This window comes from Haliotis cracherodii, unplaced genomic scaffold (genome assembly GCF_022045235.1).
Source record: "Haliotis cracherodii isolate W230 unplaced genomic scaffold, xgHalCrac1.p SCAF_3, whole genome shotgun sequence".
NCBI classification, from domain to species: Eukaryota; Metazoa; Mollusca; class Gastropoda; order Lepetellida; family Haliotidae; genus Haliotis; species Haliotis cracherodii.
In genome coordinates this window covers 25,055,578-25,075,942 of record NW_027266286.1, presented here as the reverse complement: position 1 = coordinate 25,075,942, position 20,365 = coordinate 25,055,578, and the positions used below count along the sequence as shown (strand labels likewise).

The window sequence follows — 20,365 nt, the reverse complement described above, 5'->3', positions numbered from 1 at the left end:
TGAGTGCGGCGTTAAACAACAAACAAACCAGTTAGTCACCTCTTACTACAAGCATAGGTTGATGAGGACCTATATTCCTTCTCTGAATCCTCACGGGTGATGCTTCAGATGCTTCAGGTGGTGTAGTGACATCATTTTATAAACCAACAAATCAAACCATGCCCTGCTCACACTAAGAGGGGTGCAGGAGTGCGCTCAAACCAACATTCAGATGACACTGGTCAAAAGACGAAGATGCTGATTCCATATTCGGAGTAGCAGAGGAACTTTCTCACAAAGCACGACAAAATTTTAACTGACGTTGAGATGATACTTATTTCTGTTACTGCTTTAAAACCAGCAGTGGTATGGAGGTAATACAAGCCTGTGACATAATTTACACGATATATTTTTATCATTATTATGATATTGCTTACTCCTGCATAAACAACAGTTTTTATTCACCATCATGATGGTAATCCATTCATCTCCTTCATTCAGACCAAGACATGATTCTGATGCTGATAGTATAGTACATATGTCTACGACCCGTGAAGATCCAGGGTTGAATAGGTCTTCAGCAACCAATGCTTGCCGTAAAAGGCGACTATGCTTGTGGTAAGAGGCGACTAACGGGATCGGGTGGTCAGGCTCGCTGACTTGGTTGAAGCATGTCATCGATCCCAATTGCATGGATTGATGCTCATGATATCAATCACTGGATTGTCTGGTCCAGACTCAATTATTTACAGACCCCCGTCATATAGCTGGAATATTGCCGAGTGCGGCGTAAAACAAGAAAACCAAGAACCATCTGATGCTGATAGTTGTGAAACCGGCATGTTTATTTTGATAGATAACAAAGACGTCTGTACAGAGTGAGAGTTACAGACAACCCTGTACACACACAACAAACAGGACACATGTATAGATGTAAATAAACAGAACATACACGTTCTCCTCCTTTCTTAGGATCTACATGATCACACAATTAGGTCACCTGGTTGTACAGGATGGTGTCAACCATAAAAATATGATCAAAGTTTAGCAGTATCCCACAGTTTGCCCCCTATACCATAGAAATGACGCTTTTTATTACTTGAGTGAAAGATCTGCCAAACACAAAATTTCAAAGATGTGGAATGAACTGAAATAAAAATGTCTTTAGGTAAGGCTTTTCAGAAGATTTGCTTTTGGAAAATATAAAAACCGAGGCCTCTTTAAGATTCGTAAATATGACGAGTGGGAAAACTGCAGACACTTGATGTGTGACCTGACAGTAAAGAGAAAATCCTAATACATTTGGGCCCATTATACAAAGAGATCTTAGCACTAAGATCGTTTTGAGGAACACGTCCCAGACACTAAACACCATGACTCCAAATCATTGCATCAACAATCCTTGAGGTGACCAATTTTTAGCAGTTTCTATGGTTTCATAGATTACTTAATTAACGAAGGATGTTGTCTTTTGGTTCAAGGACAAAATAGATCTTGTGATTGTGACTTATCAACACAGATTTATGATTGCTTTTTTTAACCACAGCCTTCCACAAAGTGATCCTTGAGTTACGGCTGGCAAAGTGCTGGTTATAGTCATCTTAGCGCTAAAATCACTTAGTGGAATGACATCCAGCATGGTTCCTGGTTACTGTAATAGTGCTGACCTTCATTGTAGATGAAGCATAAAAATACAGGTAGTAAAATACTAAATGATTCTCTAGCAACATTTTATGATAAATACCATATGGACAGTTAGGAGTAGGTCTTTTCTGTTCCATAAGTCACAAAAACAATTCCATAATAAAAGTGTCACATTTTCTATCCATCTTTAAGATGCGATTCATTCATACAATTTCAAATGATGCTCACATGTCTTTGAGATCAAACTTTCCATGGCATCTGCAAGGCTGTTTCTGATTGGATGAACATGATGAAGGGAACTCCCAAGGTCCAATCAGATTTTATTAAGTGGTCTCAGAGTAATGTTTAAACAGGCACCTGTCATCAGTAATCACACGACAACACTCACACAAACTTGAAGCTGAAGATAATTTTCCAGTTTAGAAGGATACCTGCATGATAATAAGTTCAGGTGACTCTTCTTGAGTTTTCCGTTAAATGATTTTACTGATTGAAAAAAAAATAGTCTAAAACAAAAAGTTTTGAATTTGTTATTATTTGACAAATTGCTTCATCCTTGATGGATGAGAAAAGCATTCAACTTATTTTGACCCACCTAGCTAATTGGTTGGCAAAGTATGCTTACCATAAAATAACAAGGTGGCCAGACATTGCACATAGATCATGTTAAACCAATCTCATTAAAATCTGATCTTAGGTATCGCTACTGCCAAACAAAGATCTGAGGACATCCCATTACAGGTCACGTCTGAACGACCTTTCATCTGACCAATCAGAGTGTAGCTTACCAGATCAGGAAAGTGACAGTCAGAATTTGTTTTCTAATGATGCAACCTCAAAGGGGTATTACAAAAGACAGTTACGGTCTTTAGGACTGAACCCATAGAGCATCTATTAGCAATTCAAAAATGTTCCTTTGTTCTGTTTTCAAATTTTTAATCAAGAATTTATCAAAATATATTTCGAAGTGTAGTCGCCAGTTTGAAACTAGTGCCGTTAGGCATGAGATAGCTGTGTTCTAAATGGCTAATGTCGACTTCCTGTCAGTCAATCCATTGGTTGGTCAAAGTTTGTGAAAGGTCGGTCTGACATGACCCTTAATGGATGTCCTCAGATCCTTGTTTAGCGGTAGCGAGATCTAAGTTCTGATTCTAATGAGATTGATAAATCAGAAGTGAACGATACATCTCCGGTGAAAGTTTGACAGCTATGGAAACAATTTTGGATACAGCCTGTTGCATCTTCTATCCATGTCCTGAGGTTGAATGATTATCCTGTGATAAGTCCTGGGCCCTTTCAGCAATGTGATACTAACAGGCATTTCTTTAGCCTTACTGATTCCGGGGTAGAATAGGTCTTCAGCAACACATACTTGCCGTAAAAGGTGACTCTGCTTGTTGTAAAAGGCAACTAACAGGATCGGGTGGTCAGGCTCGCTGACTTGGTTGATACATGTCATCGATCCCAATTGCGTGGATGGATGCTCATGATATTAATCACTGGATTTTCTGGTCCAGACTCCATTATTTACAGACCGCCGTCATATAGCTGGAATATTGCTGAGTGCAGCGTTAAACAACCAACCAACCAACCAACTTTAGCCTTACTGGTAATGTTACCTCTGAACTGCCTAATCCCGTTCAGGTTTGTTGACAAGAATCCACCGACGTGGTCCAGACTGTCAGACAAGCCTTTAACCTCATGTAGAGGAGAGGTTGTGTTTATTGTTCAAAGCCACACTAAGCAATATTCCAGCTATGTGATGGCAGTCTGTGATAATGAAGCCTGTTGCAGAACATCCAGCGATTGATATGTACAACTAACAACGCGGTCGGGATACGACGACAATCAACCATGCCACCGAGTCTGACCACTCAATCCATTATGTCGCCTCTTACGACAGGTATAGGTTGCTGGTAGTGAGTGAGTGAGTGAGTGGGTTTAACGCTGCTTTTAACAGTATTCCAGATATATCACGTCGTGTCAGCTTAATGTTGGAGGAAAGCCCGAAGTGATGCAGGTCTCAGACGTTTACCACTTTGGTGAAACCCACGAGCACGGGTATGGTGCTGACAAACCTAGAAACATAATCGGGGCCACCGGGATTCAAACCCACAATCATAGGTTTCCGGCGTGCCCAAGGGACGCAACTCTGCACGGCGAATTGCAGCGCCTTAGACGACTGGGCCACCCGTGCCCCTAGGTTGCTGGTTAATGATTCTACATGTATTGAAAAAAAAGATTGAAAAGGTCAACATTTAATGAACAAAACAAAATAATGATATTTTTGACAGTAACAAATAAGGTGCCTCAGTAACAAACTCTGAGATTAAAGACATTGTTTAATACATGTATTAAACTCAGAAAAGTCTTCACAAATACATAACTTGTAACTTTCATACATGATTTCTTTCCCTTTTAACTCCCACAAAAAACTGCCTGAAAGAGACGAAAGAAAAACCTACCCAAGAATTAAACGTCCACAAATCTACAGAAGATAAAACAAGATCACAGTAACATGTTTTTGACAACACAATAAAGCAAAAAAAATGACACTTATACCTCTCATATATTCCATTGGTTTTCTTGATTTGTTTACATATCAAATGAAACAGTTTCCAGAGACAAAAAGATACTTGGCTCCCAAAACATGTTCCATTCACACGGATTTGAATAAAAGGGTATTAATATACATGATATATTGTTTCAATTGTTGGAAAGATAATTTCTGAACAGGTCATTGAAATGGACAAAATATGCAGTTTGGATAATAATGGGCACCTTTAGGCCATGAAAAAAAAAATGGTCAAAATATTGTTTCTAAAATGACCACTTTTATTAGGATTTCTTTACGGTCTGAATTTTTGTTTCTCATTAGGAAGAAAAATTCAAACTTTGTGGTAACCATGGCAACAGTTTCGACAAGGAATGATTACTCTTACTCTAAAATCAAGATTTCGATATTAACCGAATTAGTATTATAAACATTTTTTTATAGCAGATCAAAACTGCACCTAATTGATCACTTGAAATGTTTTTTGCAAAAAGCAAGTTTCAAATGACCTGCTTGATGAAGAGGAATATTCCATAAATTTCTCATTATCTTATGTTTCAAATGCTAAAATTTCTAGGCTAGCGGAACGCACAATCTTCAGAGAGGATGAACATAGCTTTCACACTTCAACAGGAACGATAGTTTGGTCTCTGATCAGTCAGATTTGCTTTTGGCCTCCAAGGCCTTCAACCTCTCCAGCAATGGAGGATGAGAGTAGTGCCATGTGGAGAACAGCCAATCAGAAACAGGGAACCCTAGATTGTCTTTATTGAGCTTGATGAGTGCTGATTTCAGGGCTGTGGCTCGGTGTAGGGTTTTAGCGAACGCATCTGCTTGGAACTCGAATGTTCTGCTCAGCATTGTCATGCAGAACGATAAAATCTGGAACAGAGCAAATATACATACTAATATCAGCTGGAACATGAGTTTTCGCTCACAGTTATCTCCCCTGTATCCATGACTACAAAATGGCGGCAGCTAGCCATGCTGAATAATTTTTACTTAAGTATGTAGAAAATAGGATCCGCATGTACAATCAGTGTCAATGATTGTCCAACACTTTAGACTTTGCCAATACATAGCTCTAAGACAGAAGGTATTATGTTCACTTCATGAGATCATGTATCAATTTGATACAACATGATCAAAGAAATAAAGACTTTTAATATGGTATTCAGAGTAGTTGCAAAATACAAGGCAACAATGCAGTTTCCTGGGCGTAGCACGAGCTTGACCATCCGTTCAATTACCGCGCTATAGAGCGTCCCCTGTCTCGCTATACCATAACGGTGCCTCAGGCTCCAGTGACTCTCGCTACACGACCCAACACCCCTTTTCGGTCTTTGGGAAACTTACACGTCTTTACGATCCAACACCCCTTTTCGGTCTTAGGGAAACTTACATGTCTTTACGATACCACACCCCTTTTCGGTCTTTGGGAAACTTACACGTCTTTATGATCCAACACCTGTTTTGGGTCTTAGGGAAACTTACATGTCTTTACGATCCAACACCCCTTTTCGGTCTTAGGGAAACTTACATGTCTTTACGATCCAACACCCCTTTTCGGTCTTAGGGAAACTTACATGTCTTTACGATCCAACACCCCTTTTCGGTCTTAGGGAAACTTGCACGTCTTACGATCCCATACCCCTTTTTGGTCTTAGGGAAACTTACACGTCTTTACAATCCAACACCCTTTTTCGGTCCTTAGGGTTAGCTTGCTTTGGGCAAGGGTTAGCCATAAATTCTTACCGTTTCAAGGGTTAATCCGGTTAATTTGATTGGTCGGTCATGGTGACATAAACAATGGCGAATGTGGTTTCAAGAAAAGATGAATGGGAGAGTGGACTGAGACATCACACGTTGCGCAATTCATTGTTTACTGAATTATGCATGCGTGTTAAGGGGGTGCTAATGACCCGTTAAACGAGCACTGATTACATGTGATAGCGCTCGTGGACCAGTGGTAGAGCGTCGGCTAATTAACGCATTATTTAGCCAAGCCGGTGACTCGCCGAAGCGTGTTCCAGCCCCCACAGCACTAATTGGATCTTTAAAAGTGTGCCTGGTAAAGTGCACTACTCCCAAATGCAATTTCCTGATGCCTAACAACCAAACACTTGACATCATTTTACTGTCCCCCCAAAGTAGAGAAGAAACCACATCACAATGGGTTAAGTATTGCCACTCACATTAATTTGGAGGCACATTAATTTTATGATTTGCAGAAAACGACTAAATCACTGTAAATAAGTAATCAACCGCTGACATTCTCTCCACAATTTGAGAATATGCAGGTGTGCAGTTTTTGAAGGAGCTGCAATTTTGCTGTGCTGAATTGTCCCCCTTGGCCATGCCAGAATCAGGATCCCAGAGTCACTCAGACTATGACATATGATTACCATGCTTATTCTTATAGATTTCACTGAAGTGATAAACAAAGTTGTGATTGAAGAGTCCAGCATTTTGCTGATCTGGTTGATTTCGCCAGAGTTACCTGGACTCACAGATTACAGACCTCACTATAAGACAAGTGTATTACCTCATTATAAGGAGAGAAGATGAACTGGAAGATGATGAACAGTCCGATGAGCTTGGGTTGTGTGTTGAAGCCGAACGCAAGGAACAGGTCCTTTCGGTTGATGAGCATGGCAAACACCATGAAGCACAGGAACATGTTCACCTGCAACCATGGCAACCCCAAACACATTGCATTTAACAGATACAGTGATGTTGGCACAACAGTGTTAGGAACAGGACAAACTTATACAATGTTTCTCAAAAGATATTTACAACATGCTAGGTACATGTACGTGGAAGTTTTGTCTTCAAGATGATCAATACTTTTTATTTTCCCTTGCGAATTATCTGGTTATGTAATATTAGTTCTATGAATGTAAACCATGTCATTATGACTTCCAATGACAAAAACAAGGCTGATTATTTTAATACCATGCCATATCATGGTCAGCAGTAATGCCAGAACATGGTGGACTGCATATACAATCAGGTCTACAACCACAAAATAAAATATCTAACTGTAATATAGGAGCACTTATATAGCCATAACATAGCTAGGTGCAATATATGATCAGTCATATAGCCAAAACATAGCTAAGTGCAATGTATGACCAATCATATAGACATAACATGGCTAATGGTACGATCAGGTCTGTAGTGATATGGTTCCCATTGTCCAACCAGCACGAACACTGGACACATCTTTGACCTACCTGTGAAATGATGAGATTTTTTAGGTTATGGCTGAGTTTCCAGTGGCCCAGTTCATGAGAGAGGACAGCCAACACTTCCTCATCATTACAGCCCTGCTTCCTCTTCTCCTTCTTCTCTGTCTCCTCCTCTTTCTTCTCATTCTCCTCATCCGATTCCTCCTTGGTCTGGCAATGCAAGAGGTACACAGTGGAAAAATAAGGCATAATACCAGATGTGCAAGGCATAATACCAGATGTGCACAGTGTAAATACAAGGCATAATACCAGATGTACACAGAGGAAAAATAAGGCATAATACCAGATGTGCAAGGCATAATACCAGATTTGCACAGCGTAAATACAAGGCATAATATCAGATGTACACAGCGTAAATACAAGGCATCAGATGTACACAGTGTAAATACAAGGCATCAGATGTACACAGTGTAAATACAAGGCATCAGATGTTCACAGTGTAAATACAAGGCATCAGATGTACACAGTGTAAATACAAGGCATCAGATGTACACAGTGTAAATACAAGGCATCAGATGTACACAGTGTAAATACAAGGCATCAGATGTACACAGTGTAAATACAAGGCATCAGATGTACACAGTGTAAATACAAGGCATCAGATGTACACAGTGTAAATACAAGGCATCAGATGTACACAGTGTAAATACAAGGCATCAGATGTACACAGTGTAAATACAAGGCATCAGATGTACACAGTGTAAATACAAGGCATCAGATGTACACAGTGTAAATACAAGGCATCAGATGCACACAGTGTAAATGCAAGGCAGAAAAATGCAAGATTCTTCTTCCTCAGTAACTCCCTCACCTCAGCATCCCCTGCAGCTGCCTCTTCCTCCTTCTTCCTCTCTTCCTCCTTCTTCCTCTCTTCCTCTGACTTGTAACCCTCCAGGAGTGTGTCGAACAACACAATGCGTTTGTTCTTGAAGAAGCCATAGAAGTAGGCATTGCTGTGAGAGGAACGCTTGGAACCTGCAAGATTATACAGATGGCTCCAGATAAATTTTTAGTCTTTGAGTATTTACTCGGAGACTGAGCTTGTCATCGATCCCATTTATGTGGATCGAAAGCTCATGATAATAATCACGGGATTGTCTGGTCCAGACTCGATTACTTACAGACCGCCGCCATATAGCTCCAATATTGCTGAGTGCGACGTTAAACAACAAACTAACCAAGAATTTACTCACATGTATCATTTGAGTTGAGTTTCACACCGTTTTGAACAGTGTTCCAGTTATATCACGGCGTGTCAGCTTAATGTGTGAGGAAAGCCCAAAGTGATTAGATGTTTACTACTTTGGAGAAACCAATGAGCATGGGTATGGTGCTGACAAGCCGAGACAGACAATCAAGGTGTATCTGGGATTCAAACCCACAATCACAGGTTTCAGGGCAGACAAGGGATGTGAATGGCAGTGCCTTAGGCGACATACTTTCAACACCATAGAGAGACATATCTTCAATAACATAAAGAGACATACCTTCAACAACATTAGGAAACATACTGAATAACAGAGAGACATACCTTCAACAACATAGAGAGACATACCTTCAACAACATTAGAAAACATACTGAATAACAGAGAGACATACCTTCAACAACATAGAGAGACATACCTTCAACAACATTAGAAAATATACCTTATAACAGAGAGACATACCTTCAACACCATAGAGAGACATACCTTTAACAACATTAGAAAACATACCTTATAACAGAGAGACATGCCTTCACCAACATAGAGACACATACCTTCACCAACATAGAGATACCTTCAACAACATAGAGACACATACCATCAACAACATAGAGACACATACCTTCACCAACATAGAGACACATACCTTCAACAACATAGAGACACATACCATCAACAACATAGAGACACATACCTTCACCAACATAGAGATACCTTCAACAACATAGAGAGACATACCTTCAACAATATAGAGAGACATACCTTCAACAACATAGAGCTTCTTAAGAGGGAAAGAGATGCTGTCGGCCAATTTCTCGATCTGATCCCGCAGTGGCCCGTCAGGGAGGGGGGTAAACTTGTCAAACAGCGGCGCGATATAGTCAGCATAGATGGTGATAAGCATCTGAAAGAGACACACAAAACACATGTAGTGGTATTAAACCAACAGATTTCTGTGATGGGACTTGAACCATGGACAATCTGACCTGAGGTCAGAGGCGCCTTTTTTCACCTTGTTCACATGTCCAAACAGGGTCGGTCGGGCAGCCTTGTGGTTAAAGAGTTCACTCGTCACGCCGAAGGCCCAGATTCGATTCCCGACATGGGTAAATCTGTGAAGCCCATTTCTGGTGTCCCCCGCTGTGATATTGCTGGAATATTGCTAAAAGCGGCGTAAAACCATACTCACTCACTCACATGTCCAAACAGGCGTTTGCATGCTGACAAAGTAAGGATGTCATCTGCAGGATGACTCCGTGCCCTGCTACACTTCCATCAACAGTCTCCCATTCCCAGATCTGGGACAGCACCTTATAACACATTCTCAATCATCCAGCTTTTCGTATCTTATTCTATTTTGACAAATACCCTGGACCCATTCGCCATCATACTAGGGCTGGGAAGTGTAACACGAATATTCAGGCTGGGGGGGTACTGAGTAGAGCCTGGGTACCCACAGGACTACCCAGACCCGTGGTTAGTCACGGGATATATTGTTTAATGCCAAGAGCGAGTGTGGTTTTACACCGCTTTTAGAAATATTCCAGCAATATCACGACAGGGGGACACCAGAAATGGGCTTCACACATTGTACCCATGTCGGGAATTCAAATCTGGTCTTCGGCGTGACAAGCGAATGCTTTAACCACTAGGCTACCCGAGCGCCCCCTTAATGACAAGAATTCACTGTAACTTCATGGTTACACTACAAGTGACTAATGACCACATTTCATTCTGAATATGGACACATTACTTCTGAATTTTATATATTTAAATAAAGATATAAAGCTTCAGTGTATGCATGAGCAGATTGTTTCAGAATCAGATTGTATCTAGATAGTTTTGCCAGGGATCTGGTAAAATGATTCCCAATCAGACATTTTGTATCTAACTCTTGAGACCTAGAGCAGGAACCTGGGTAAGGTCATTTAATAGGAGGTCTGGTACCTGGGTCGTAGTAAACTTTGGACTCATCCCAGCCCAGCACCGTACCTTTGTATGACAAGTGACATCACTGTCTCCACCTCTTTTATCATCTCCTCAAGAATTTCTCTCGCTAAAGAGCACTCTCCTACCCAGATTTCCATGCGACCAGCATAGTACCTCTGCCACAGGCCAGCGCCATGTGACTATTCGTCACATCTTACACAGTCCTTTCAAGATATTGCTTATGTTTTTCCTCTGTTTCATTTTTGACAAGTCTACACATCTAGATAAACACATGTCATAGAATGGTTAACTTTCATTGAGAAAATATCCTAAATCGTGAAAAACTCTTTCCATTTGCGTAGTTATCCTATTTTTACATTGGTTGTACGGCTCCACGTGGTGTCATCAAAGCCCTACAGAAAGCTAGCGATACGGTCACTTTGATGTGTAAATGTGAATTGTCATGCAACTCACTGTTGCAGTTGTAATAGCATATCTATATAATTATGCAAAACAATATGTAAAGCGCCCCAAAATACTTGCATTAGTCCGCTCTGTTATGATATCTGAAAAAGCGTGTATGTTACAAACAAGAGAAAAGTCTGTTCATGGGATATGCAAATTAGCCTGTGGCAGTGGTGTTATGCTAAGTCACCACTGTGCCGGAGTGTGGCTAACGAGTTTGAAATCTTTTGACTAGGTCAGCACGGTATTTACCTGTGTACTGATATACCGCAGTAAACTTTTCAAACAACACACATTGGAAATATTCTTCATTCTTCAAAATTGATTGACGAAACGGCAGAAAAGCCTGATTTTTTTCACACATTGTTATCTCCCGTGTATCCATGGCTACAAAATGGCTGCAACTCTAAATCGGATCTGCATGTACAATCAGTGTCAATCACTTTAGTTTCCCATAGAATTTTTTTTGTCAATACACAGCCCTACTTCTGAATGCATGTTCAGCATACAGTTACATCTAAACGTGTGGCATCTCGTGAACGAGCCCATGATGCTTTAACTAAGGGGAAGGGAGGGAAGTCAAAATGCTGTCAGACATTCCCACTCTTGCTGGAAATATTGCTGATTGTTTCAAGAGAAAGAGGGCATAGCCAGCCATTATGTGTGTTAGGGACTGACCAGTTGATACTCTGGAGGGGGCCTGGGATTTTGAGTCAAGATATGTTTTCAGATACAGCAAGAAAACCAGGTATTATACTCTCAAACCAAATGTTTTTTTAAAATTATTTGAGAGTATATTGACCAGTGACAAGAAACCTTTGTATTCTCTGCAGGACCGCAAAGTTATTAATAGAATGTGCACTTTAAAATGAACAATTATAAAAAGACTCAAAGTATGACAGGATTATCATGGTTGTCTGGAGGTAAAGAGCTATGCAGTAACCTGCAGTCAATATTTGCAACAGCAAGGTGCTATGCTGGACTGACTGACCAGTGAGACGATGAGGGTGAAGAGCCAGGCATAGATGAAGAAGTAGTCTCCGCCAGCTTTGATGATGTAGACGAGGGAGGCGGTTATTGGCAGAGTGATCAACTGCATCACTACAAACTTCTTGGCCTGATCCTTGAAGAAGAAACCCAGAGTCTGAAACAGAAAAAGACTGAATTAGGTCTAACTACGATTAATTTTTCTGTTTGTTGGTTTACAGATTCGCCAACATGAAAAATAGCAACATGAAATTAAAATGACTCTCTGATATTCTTTTGATACTGACTCTAATGGCATAAAAAACATAATTTCTCAATTAGTCAGTGTTGAGTGAGAGGGTGAGTGACTATGGTTATACAACCCGTTCAGCAATATCATGGTGGGAGACACCAGAAATGGGCTTCACACATTGTACCCATGTGGGGAATCGAACCCGGTCTTCGGGGTGACGAGTGAACGCTTAAACCACTAGGCTAACCCACTGTCTCTAGTCAGTGTTGAAGAAAAGGAATCATTGTGAACTACAAAATAAAATGTTTGAAGGTGATGTGCATTCATGTGCATCAAAAGTACAGTTAAGGGGAAATAAATTCAGTGAAATTCACAAAGTTATTTGAGATTTGTTCACTTGAAGACACTTTCTTTCTGATCACTGACATTGTAAGAACAAAACAAAATTCTGTAAACCAACTTAAAAAAATTAATTGGCTTAGCCTGAATTAAGTATAAGTGAGTGAGTGGGTATGGTTTTATGCCGCTTTTAGCAATATTCCAGCAATATTCCAGCAATATCACGGCGGGGGACACCAGAAATGGGCTTCACACATTGTACCCATGTCATGAATCGAACCCGGGGCCTTCGGCGTGACGAGCGAACGCTTTAACCACAAGGCTACCCGACCGCCCGAATTAAGTATGAGGCCATCAAGGTGGATGTGTGACATGTGCTGTGTATGACATTCACACATTACCTGCACTGATAAGCATTAATTGATGGACCGTTGCTTACCTGTTTGTTGAAACCATGCTTTTCTTCAACAACAAATGTACTGTACAAGCTCCATGGCAGAGAGGTGAAGGTCGAATACAGCATCCAAATGATGGTGAACACCACTGACTGTAGGATCTGAAGTACAGAACACATAGGATGGTGAACACACTGACTGTAGGATCTGAAGTACAGAACACATAGGATGGTGAACACACTGACTGTAGGATCTGAAGTACAGAACACATAGGATGGTGAACACACTGACTGTAGCATCTGAAGTACAGAACACATAGGATGGTGAACACACTGACTGTAGGATCTGTGGTACAGAACACATAGGATGGTGAACACACTGACTGTAGGATCTGTGGTACAGAACACACAGGATTGTGAACACACTGACTGTAGGATCTGAAGTACAGAACACATAGGATGGTGAACACACTGACTGTAGGATCTGAAGTACAGAACACATAGGATGGTGAACACACTGACTGTAGGATCTAAAGTACAGAACACATAGGATGGTGAACACACTGACTGTAGGATCTGAGATACATAGGATGGTGAACACACTGACTGTAGGATCTGAAGTACAGAGCACATAGGATGGTGAACACACTGACTGTAGGATCTGAAGTACAGAACACATAGGATGGTGAACACACTGACTGTAGGATCTGAAGTACAGAACACATAGGATGGTGAACACAATGACTGTAGGATCTGAAGTACAGAACACATAGGATGGTGAACACACTGACTGTAGGATCTGAGATACATAGGATGGTGAACACACTGATTGTAGGATCTGAAGTACAGAACACATAGGATGGTGAACACAATGACTGTAGGATCTGAGATACATAGGATGGTGAATACACTGACTGTAGGATCTGAAGTACAGAACACATAGGATGGTGAACACAATGACTGTAGGATCTGAGATACATAGGATGGTGAACACACTGATAGTAGGATCTGAAGTACAGAACACATAGGATGGTGAACACACTGACTGTAGGATCTGAAGTACAGAACACATAGGATGGTGAACACAATGACTGTAGGATCTGAAGTACAGAACACATAGGATGGTGAACACACTGACTGTAGCATCTGAAGTACAGAACACATAGGATGGTGAACACAATGACTGTAGCATCTGAAGTACAGAACACATAGGATGGTGAACACACTGACTGTAGCATCTGAAGTACAGAACACATAGGATGGTGAACACAATGACTGTAGGATCTGAGATACATAGGATGGTGAACACACTGACTGTAGGATCTGAAGTACAGAACACATAGGATGGTGAACACACTGACTGTAGGATCTGAAGTACAGAACACATAGGATGGTGAACACACTGACTGTAGGATCTGAGATACATAGGATGGTGAACACACTGACTGTAGCATCTGAAGTACAGAACACATAGGATGGTGAACACACTGACTGTAGGATCTGAAGTACAGAACACATAGGATGGTGAACACAATGACTGTAGCATCTGAAGTACAGAACACATAGGATGGTGAACACACTGACTGTAGCATCTGAAGTACAGAACACATAGGATGGTGAACACAATGACTGTAGGATCTGAAGTACAGAACACATAGGATGGTGAACACAATGACTGTAGCATCTGAAGTACAGAACACATAGGATGGTGAACACACTGACTGTAGCATCTGAAGTACAGAACACATAGGATGGTGAACACAATGACTGTAGGATCTGAAGTACAGAACACATAGGATGGTGAACACAATGACTGTAGGATCTGAGATACATAGGATGGTGAACACACTGATAGTAGGATCTGAAGTACAGAACACATAGGATGGTGAACACACTGACTGTAGGATCTGAAGTACAGAACACATAGGATGGTGAACACAATGACTGTAGCATCTGAAGTACAGAATACATAGGATGGTGAACACACTGACTGTAGGATCTGAAGTACAGAACACATAGGATGGTGAACACACTGACTGTAGGATCTGAAGTACAGAACACATAGGATGGTGAACACACTGACTGTAGCATCTGAAGTACAGAACACATAGGATGGTGAACACACTGACTGTAGGATCTGAAGTACAGAACACATAGGATGGTGAACACACTGACTGTAGCATCTGAAGTACAGAACACATAGGATGGTGAACACACTGACTGTAGGATCTGAAGTACAGAACACATAGGATGGTGAACACACTGACTGTAGCATCTGAAGTACAGAACACATAGGATGGTGAACACACTGACTGTAGCATCTGAAGTACAGAACACATAGGATGGTGAACACAATGACTGTAGCATCTGAAGTACAGAACACATAGGATGGTGAACACACTGACTGTAGCATCTGAAGTACAGAACACATAGGATGGTGAACACACTGACTGTAGCATCTGAAGTACAGAATACATAGGATGGTGAACACACTGACTGTAGCATCTGAAGTACAGAACACATAGGATGGTGAACACAATGACTGTAGCATCTGAAGTACAGAACACATAGGATGGTGAACACACTGACTGTAGCATCTGAAGTACAGAACACATAGGATGGTGAACACACTGACTGTAGCATCTGAAGTACAGAATACATAGGATGGTGAACACACTGACTGTAGCACCTGAATTACGTAGGATGGTGAACACACTGACTGTAGCATCTGAAATATGTAGGATGGTGAACACACTGACAGTAGAAGCTGAAAATGTATCAGTAAATCCTCTTACCTCGTAGTCTGGTCCATATCCATGTCTGGCCATCATCCCTCCTGCTACTGACCACACGAAGGGCATCCCCCCAAACACCAGGATCAACTACAACAAGGAAAACACTGCATAAGTCAGGTATTCTCATAAGTACATCTTTTCCGGTACTTCACAATCCCAAAGCCAGACACAGAGGTTGAGGACTCAAAACTTACTGTGACTCAATCTGTGAGAACAAGTCTGACACAAAGATGGAGAATTCTAGACTTACTGTTGACTCAATCTGAGAGTACATGTCTGACACAAAGATGGAGGATTCTAAACTTACTGAAACTCAATCTGTGAGTACAAGTCTGACACAAAGATGGAGGACTCTAGACTTACTGTTGACTCAATCTGAGAGTACACGTCATGATAGAAGCTGAAGTTGCTCTTGTCCAGCTGATATACCCGAGCTTTCTCAAATGTCTCGACGTCAAGCACATTTTCCAAAGCACTTGGCACCTTTGTGGCTGTCTTGTAGACATTTCTCTGAAAATAACATAACTTTTGACTTACTAAGAGGTGACATGAAATGGGACCTAAAAGCATGTTCAAGATTATTACTTTTATGTCGTGAGTACCACATTTCAACGTCTTTTAGTATGACGTAGTCAAGGGATTGATCCACCGACCTTCCACTCTCAGAGCAGACACTTTATCAACGACCACAAAGGATGTCAACCTACCAAAAGATCAGTCACTCATAATAAGGGTGAACTGGGGAGCATCATGAAGTAATGTTGATGTCACGCCATACGCTAAGTGAGTGAATGAGTGAGTATTGTTTTACACCGTTTTTAATCAATATTCCAGTAATATCATGGCGGGGGACAACAGAAATGGGCTTCACATCTTGTACCCATGTCGGGAATCATTCCAAGTCTTCGGCGTGATGAGCAAACGCTTTAACCACTAGGCTACCCGACCGCCCCCCATATGCTGAGATGTAGAAAGGTCTGAAGGAGTTTAGTTGTGTTGGTTGTGTTGGTTGTTTGTCTTTTGGTTGGCTTAGCTTCTTTACTGAAAAGATCCATCTCCAAAGAGTTATGTAGCTCACCTAGCATGAATATACAAATCATAAACATGACACACCCAGATGCCATGATTTATCCCATTGAATTTAATATTTACATTAATATTTTAATTTTTTTTTTTTGATAATTACCATGATCATGATGATGACAACAAACTGTGCAAAATATATCCACTTGGACCTTCAGTGATGCCTCTGGACATGATATCCAAGTAAGTATGCACATGGAAATTCCAAGTCAAGGGGGTTTAACATGCATAAAAGACCGGTCATTTATCTTGTAGTAGTCTTAGGACGGTATCATATTCTGGTACCCCCTCCATTTAACATGTTTAATGTAACATTTTTTTAGGAATAACAAAATTTGGTGATTCCACTCCCACCATCCCCTAATTTTTTCATTACCCCCCACAATCCCCCCATCTCACCCACCCGTCTTTCCACTATATTGAATGATCAGTTAGTTACGGCAGACAGTTGATTCAGTAGTACTAGACCTAAGTAAATCATAAATAGTCAGTGATTTTGTGATACATAGTTACTGAAAACACATGTCTAAGAAGCTAGCTACAGATTTTACCTCTTATTACACGGACGTTTGGAAAAACTGCGACGAGTCATTAATAAATCGACGATATTTATGCTCATAACAACCAGTCTAAAATTTATTTTTTAGGTACCTTTGGAACTGTTACTTTTCGAAATCAATATATAATGCATGAAAAGTCCTATACGAAGGGAAATCAATGGAGAGGCTGGCGGGGAAGTACATGACTCTGGGATACCTGATTCTCCACATCCGATGAAACAGGAAATGTTATGTATTGTTAACTACCGGTAACCAGCTGCTATCCAACATTGATCATAGCTATGATAGCACCAGCTGATGAGTTTGTTAGATTATGCGATAACACAACATATTCCAAGATTAACACTTGCTTAAAAGGTGATTTACGCGTGAATAGATATTTCCTCAAACAAACATGATATTGATCATGTTGATTAAAGAAGATGTTCAATCCTTTGTAAAGACGCAGTGAAGCGCCTGTAAAAGACACGCGCACGCACTGTTATCCGGCATGCGTTCATTTTTTCCGCGGCACATGTTTTGTGTTTCTGTTTGAACAGCATTGATTTACAAAGTATAAAATGTATTTTACCTGTCGAGATGAAAGATATGTTTCCCATAGGTAAACAAGCCATAGGAAACAAACAACTGATTGAAATATGAGCGTCTCGTTCAGTTCCATGATTAGTCAACAGATATGGAAACATACATGAGAGTTGTCTGCCCATAAGGGAGACAATTTATAGACCTGACTTCTTTGGATTACCACTAAAATGTTTGCTTAACTGTTTTCAGAAAGTCAATATTAGTTCTTATATTATATTTATATATCATATATTAGGTATATTACATATACCCTCTGCGCTTCTGGATGATAGATTATCTGAATTGATGTTAAAGAAAAATAGGCAGCGAAATGAATAAGAAAGAAAAAAATAATGAATAATGTAAATCTAGATTCTGATCTAAATCCATTGATCATTAAACATCTAAATGATTGACATTAAAAAATAAAATTATGCAAGAGTGTTTGTCCGATTCAACAACCTAAAACTACAATAATCGTGAGTCAGATACAAATTGTACGAAATATGATACAATACTAAATGAAGTACTCTATGATCACAGATAAACTTATAGCTCAGTCCCAGACGAATTCTGCAGTAACATTACCAAACTTCCACGGTAAAATTACCAAAAGTTTGCGGTAAAAACCTAACCTTTTCCCCCTAAAAAATTAATACAAACTCATTTTGCTTTACATATTTTAATCTCTTGCATATAGACATGTCAGGTTTTAATATTTATTTCAAATTCTTATTGTAGGATTCATATTTTGTATGTTTGAATAGCATGTTAAATGTTTGGGCATCATTCGAGTGCAAAATTCGACAGAGAGCTTAAAAATAATGAAAAAGAATGTATTGATTGATAAAAAAAGGCAAATGCCGCAATTTTTCTGCAATTCTGCAGCAAGTCACATTTTCTGCAACTATTTCCGCGATCACGGAATCGCAGAATTCGTCTGACACTGCTAGTTGAAGTTTTTTCCTGAACAAGACATCGCAACATCAAGGATGACGTCGTATATGACGGCTACAGCGTTAAGTGCTGTCCTTTCTCCAAGGCAAATCTTATCAGATCCGGTTAGAAGTGACAGAGAGTCTTGTACTCTTTGTATACCCGTGGTGGCACGTGGTCCTGTGCACAGCGCACAGATCACTAATCACTAATCAGGTGAAGTTAAGCAGCATCGGTCTCGGCGAGTACTTGGATGGGTGAGCTTGACTCCTGAGTGTTTCTAGGGCTTCGGTCCTGCCCCTCACTGAAGCACATGTACCACATGTGGTGTCTTCTTAGGCAAGTGACATTGTTCGAAATGTGCCTCTGTGAGTGGATACCCGGTGGCTGTTAACCTTCTAGCACCTCACAGGCAACTTGGGTTGTATACTCCCCAGGCAGCTGAGAATGAATTGACCGGGGTAATGACAGTGTAACGCTATGAGCATCCACTTGGTGAATGGAATCTGTCGCATTATAAATGCACTTATAGCTGGTTTAGTGCGTGCTGCGGCGTTAAACAATATTGAAAATATGTATGGAAAAAAATACTATGAGTGACGTTTGATAAGGGTGACCCGATACTGTTATGTATTTGTTTGCATATTGACAAAACACATATATATATACATATTACCTATAATCATGCTTATGACGCATGTAATGTGTATTAAAATGCTTAGTGTTGATGACGAAGATTTTGTTTTCTTTGCTTTCGTATTTCACAATTCACATACTCAGTCACACCCGTATGATAAGTGACTGATTTGTGATTAGCGATTAGTAATCACGTAAAGACATAACTTTTAAGCGCCTTTATCACCGCTGTTGTACCCTTCACGCAGCGTGAATGCACGCTGGCTTTATAACGTATTTACTTATGTTATGTATATTATGTCATTTACGAAATGAATAAACATAGTAAATATACAGTGCACACTTTTATTTATCGAGTAATATGACGTGGTCATGTGACTTGATCCAAGATATCTGAAAGTCAAAATGCTTATAGGTGAAATTGGGTTTAACGTCGCGTCCAAGACTATTGCACTTATATAGCGACGTGCATGTACGTGTATGTGTTTGTGTGGCAGCTTGTACTAGTCCGGTCTGATGCCGATTTATAGTGCTAGCTCACTGAGATACCATGCCGCAGTTTAACATGAACACCCCACTCAGACACAGTATACTGACTCCGAGCCGACCAGTCATTATTTTAGCCCCTTAATGCCGAGCGCAAGACAGGGTAACAACAAGTACCATCTTTTAACGTCTTTTGGGATCGAACCCCGGACCTTCCGGTCTCCGAGCGGACGCTCTTCCACTAGACCACGGATGCGGTCAAAATGCTTATAAGGAACTAAAATAAGTGGTCCGTTTGAGTTCGTTATAACCGTAGTTTACTGTAT

The 20,365-nt window shown here is 40.4% G+C and overlaps 1 protein-coding gene across 1 annotated transcript; it reads right to left on the bottom strand.

Annotated features, from left to right (window-relative positions):
• Positions 1 to 1,917: 1,917 nt before the first annotated feature.
• LOC139473877 (CAAX prenyl protease 1 homolog) lies at positions 1,918 to 18,106 on the bottom strand. The gene is made up of 10 exons (XM_071256660.1): positions 17,989 to 18,106; positions 16,138 to 16,284; positions 15,775 to 15,861; positions 13,025 to 13,141; positions 12,019 to 12,171; positions 9,396 to 9,537; positions 8,240 to 8,403; positions 7,414 to 7,578; positions 6,723 to 6,863; positions 1,918 to 5,059 (listed from the first exon to the last, which is right to left on the bottom strand). The coding sequence occupies exons 1-10, from the start codon at positions 18,076 to 18,078 to the stop codon at positions 4,832 to 4,834; spliced, it is 1,434 nt and encodes a 477-aa protein (XP_071112761.1). The 5' UTR covers positions 18,079 to 18,106; the 3' UTR covers positions 1,918 to 4,831.
• Positions 18,107 to 20,365: the final 2,259 nt, after the last annotated feature.

What these genes read in the sequence shown, in the direction of transcription:
- LOC139473877 (XM_071256660.1), bottom strand. Translation starts at nt 18,078, where the DNA reads ATGGAACTGAACGAGACGCTCATATTTCAATCAGTTGTTTGTTTCCTA. An exon ending in ACTCTCAGATTGAGTCAACA is followed by an intron (nt 15,862 to 16,137) that starts GTAAGTCTAGAG and finishes TCCTTGTTGTAG; the next exon opens with TTGATCCTGGTGTTTGGGGG. An exon ending in AGCATGGTTTCAACAAACAG is followed by an intron (nt 12,172 to 13,024) that starts GTAAGCAACGGT and finishes TTTCTGTTTCAG; the next exon opens with ACTCTGGGTTTCTTCTTCAA.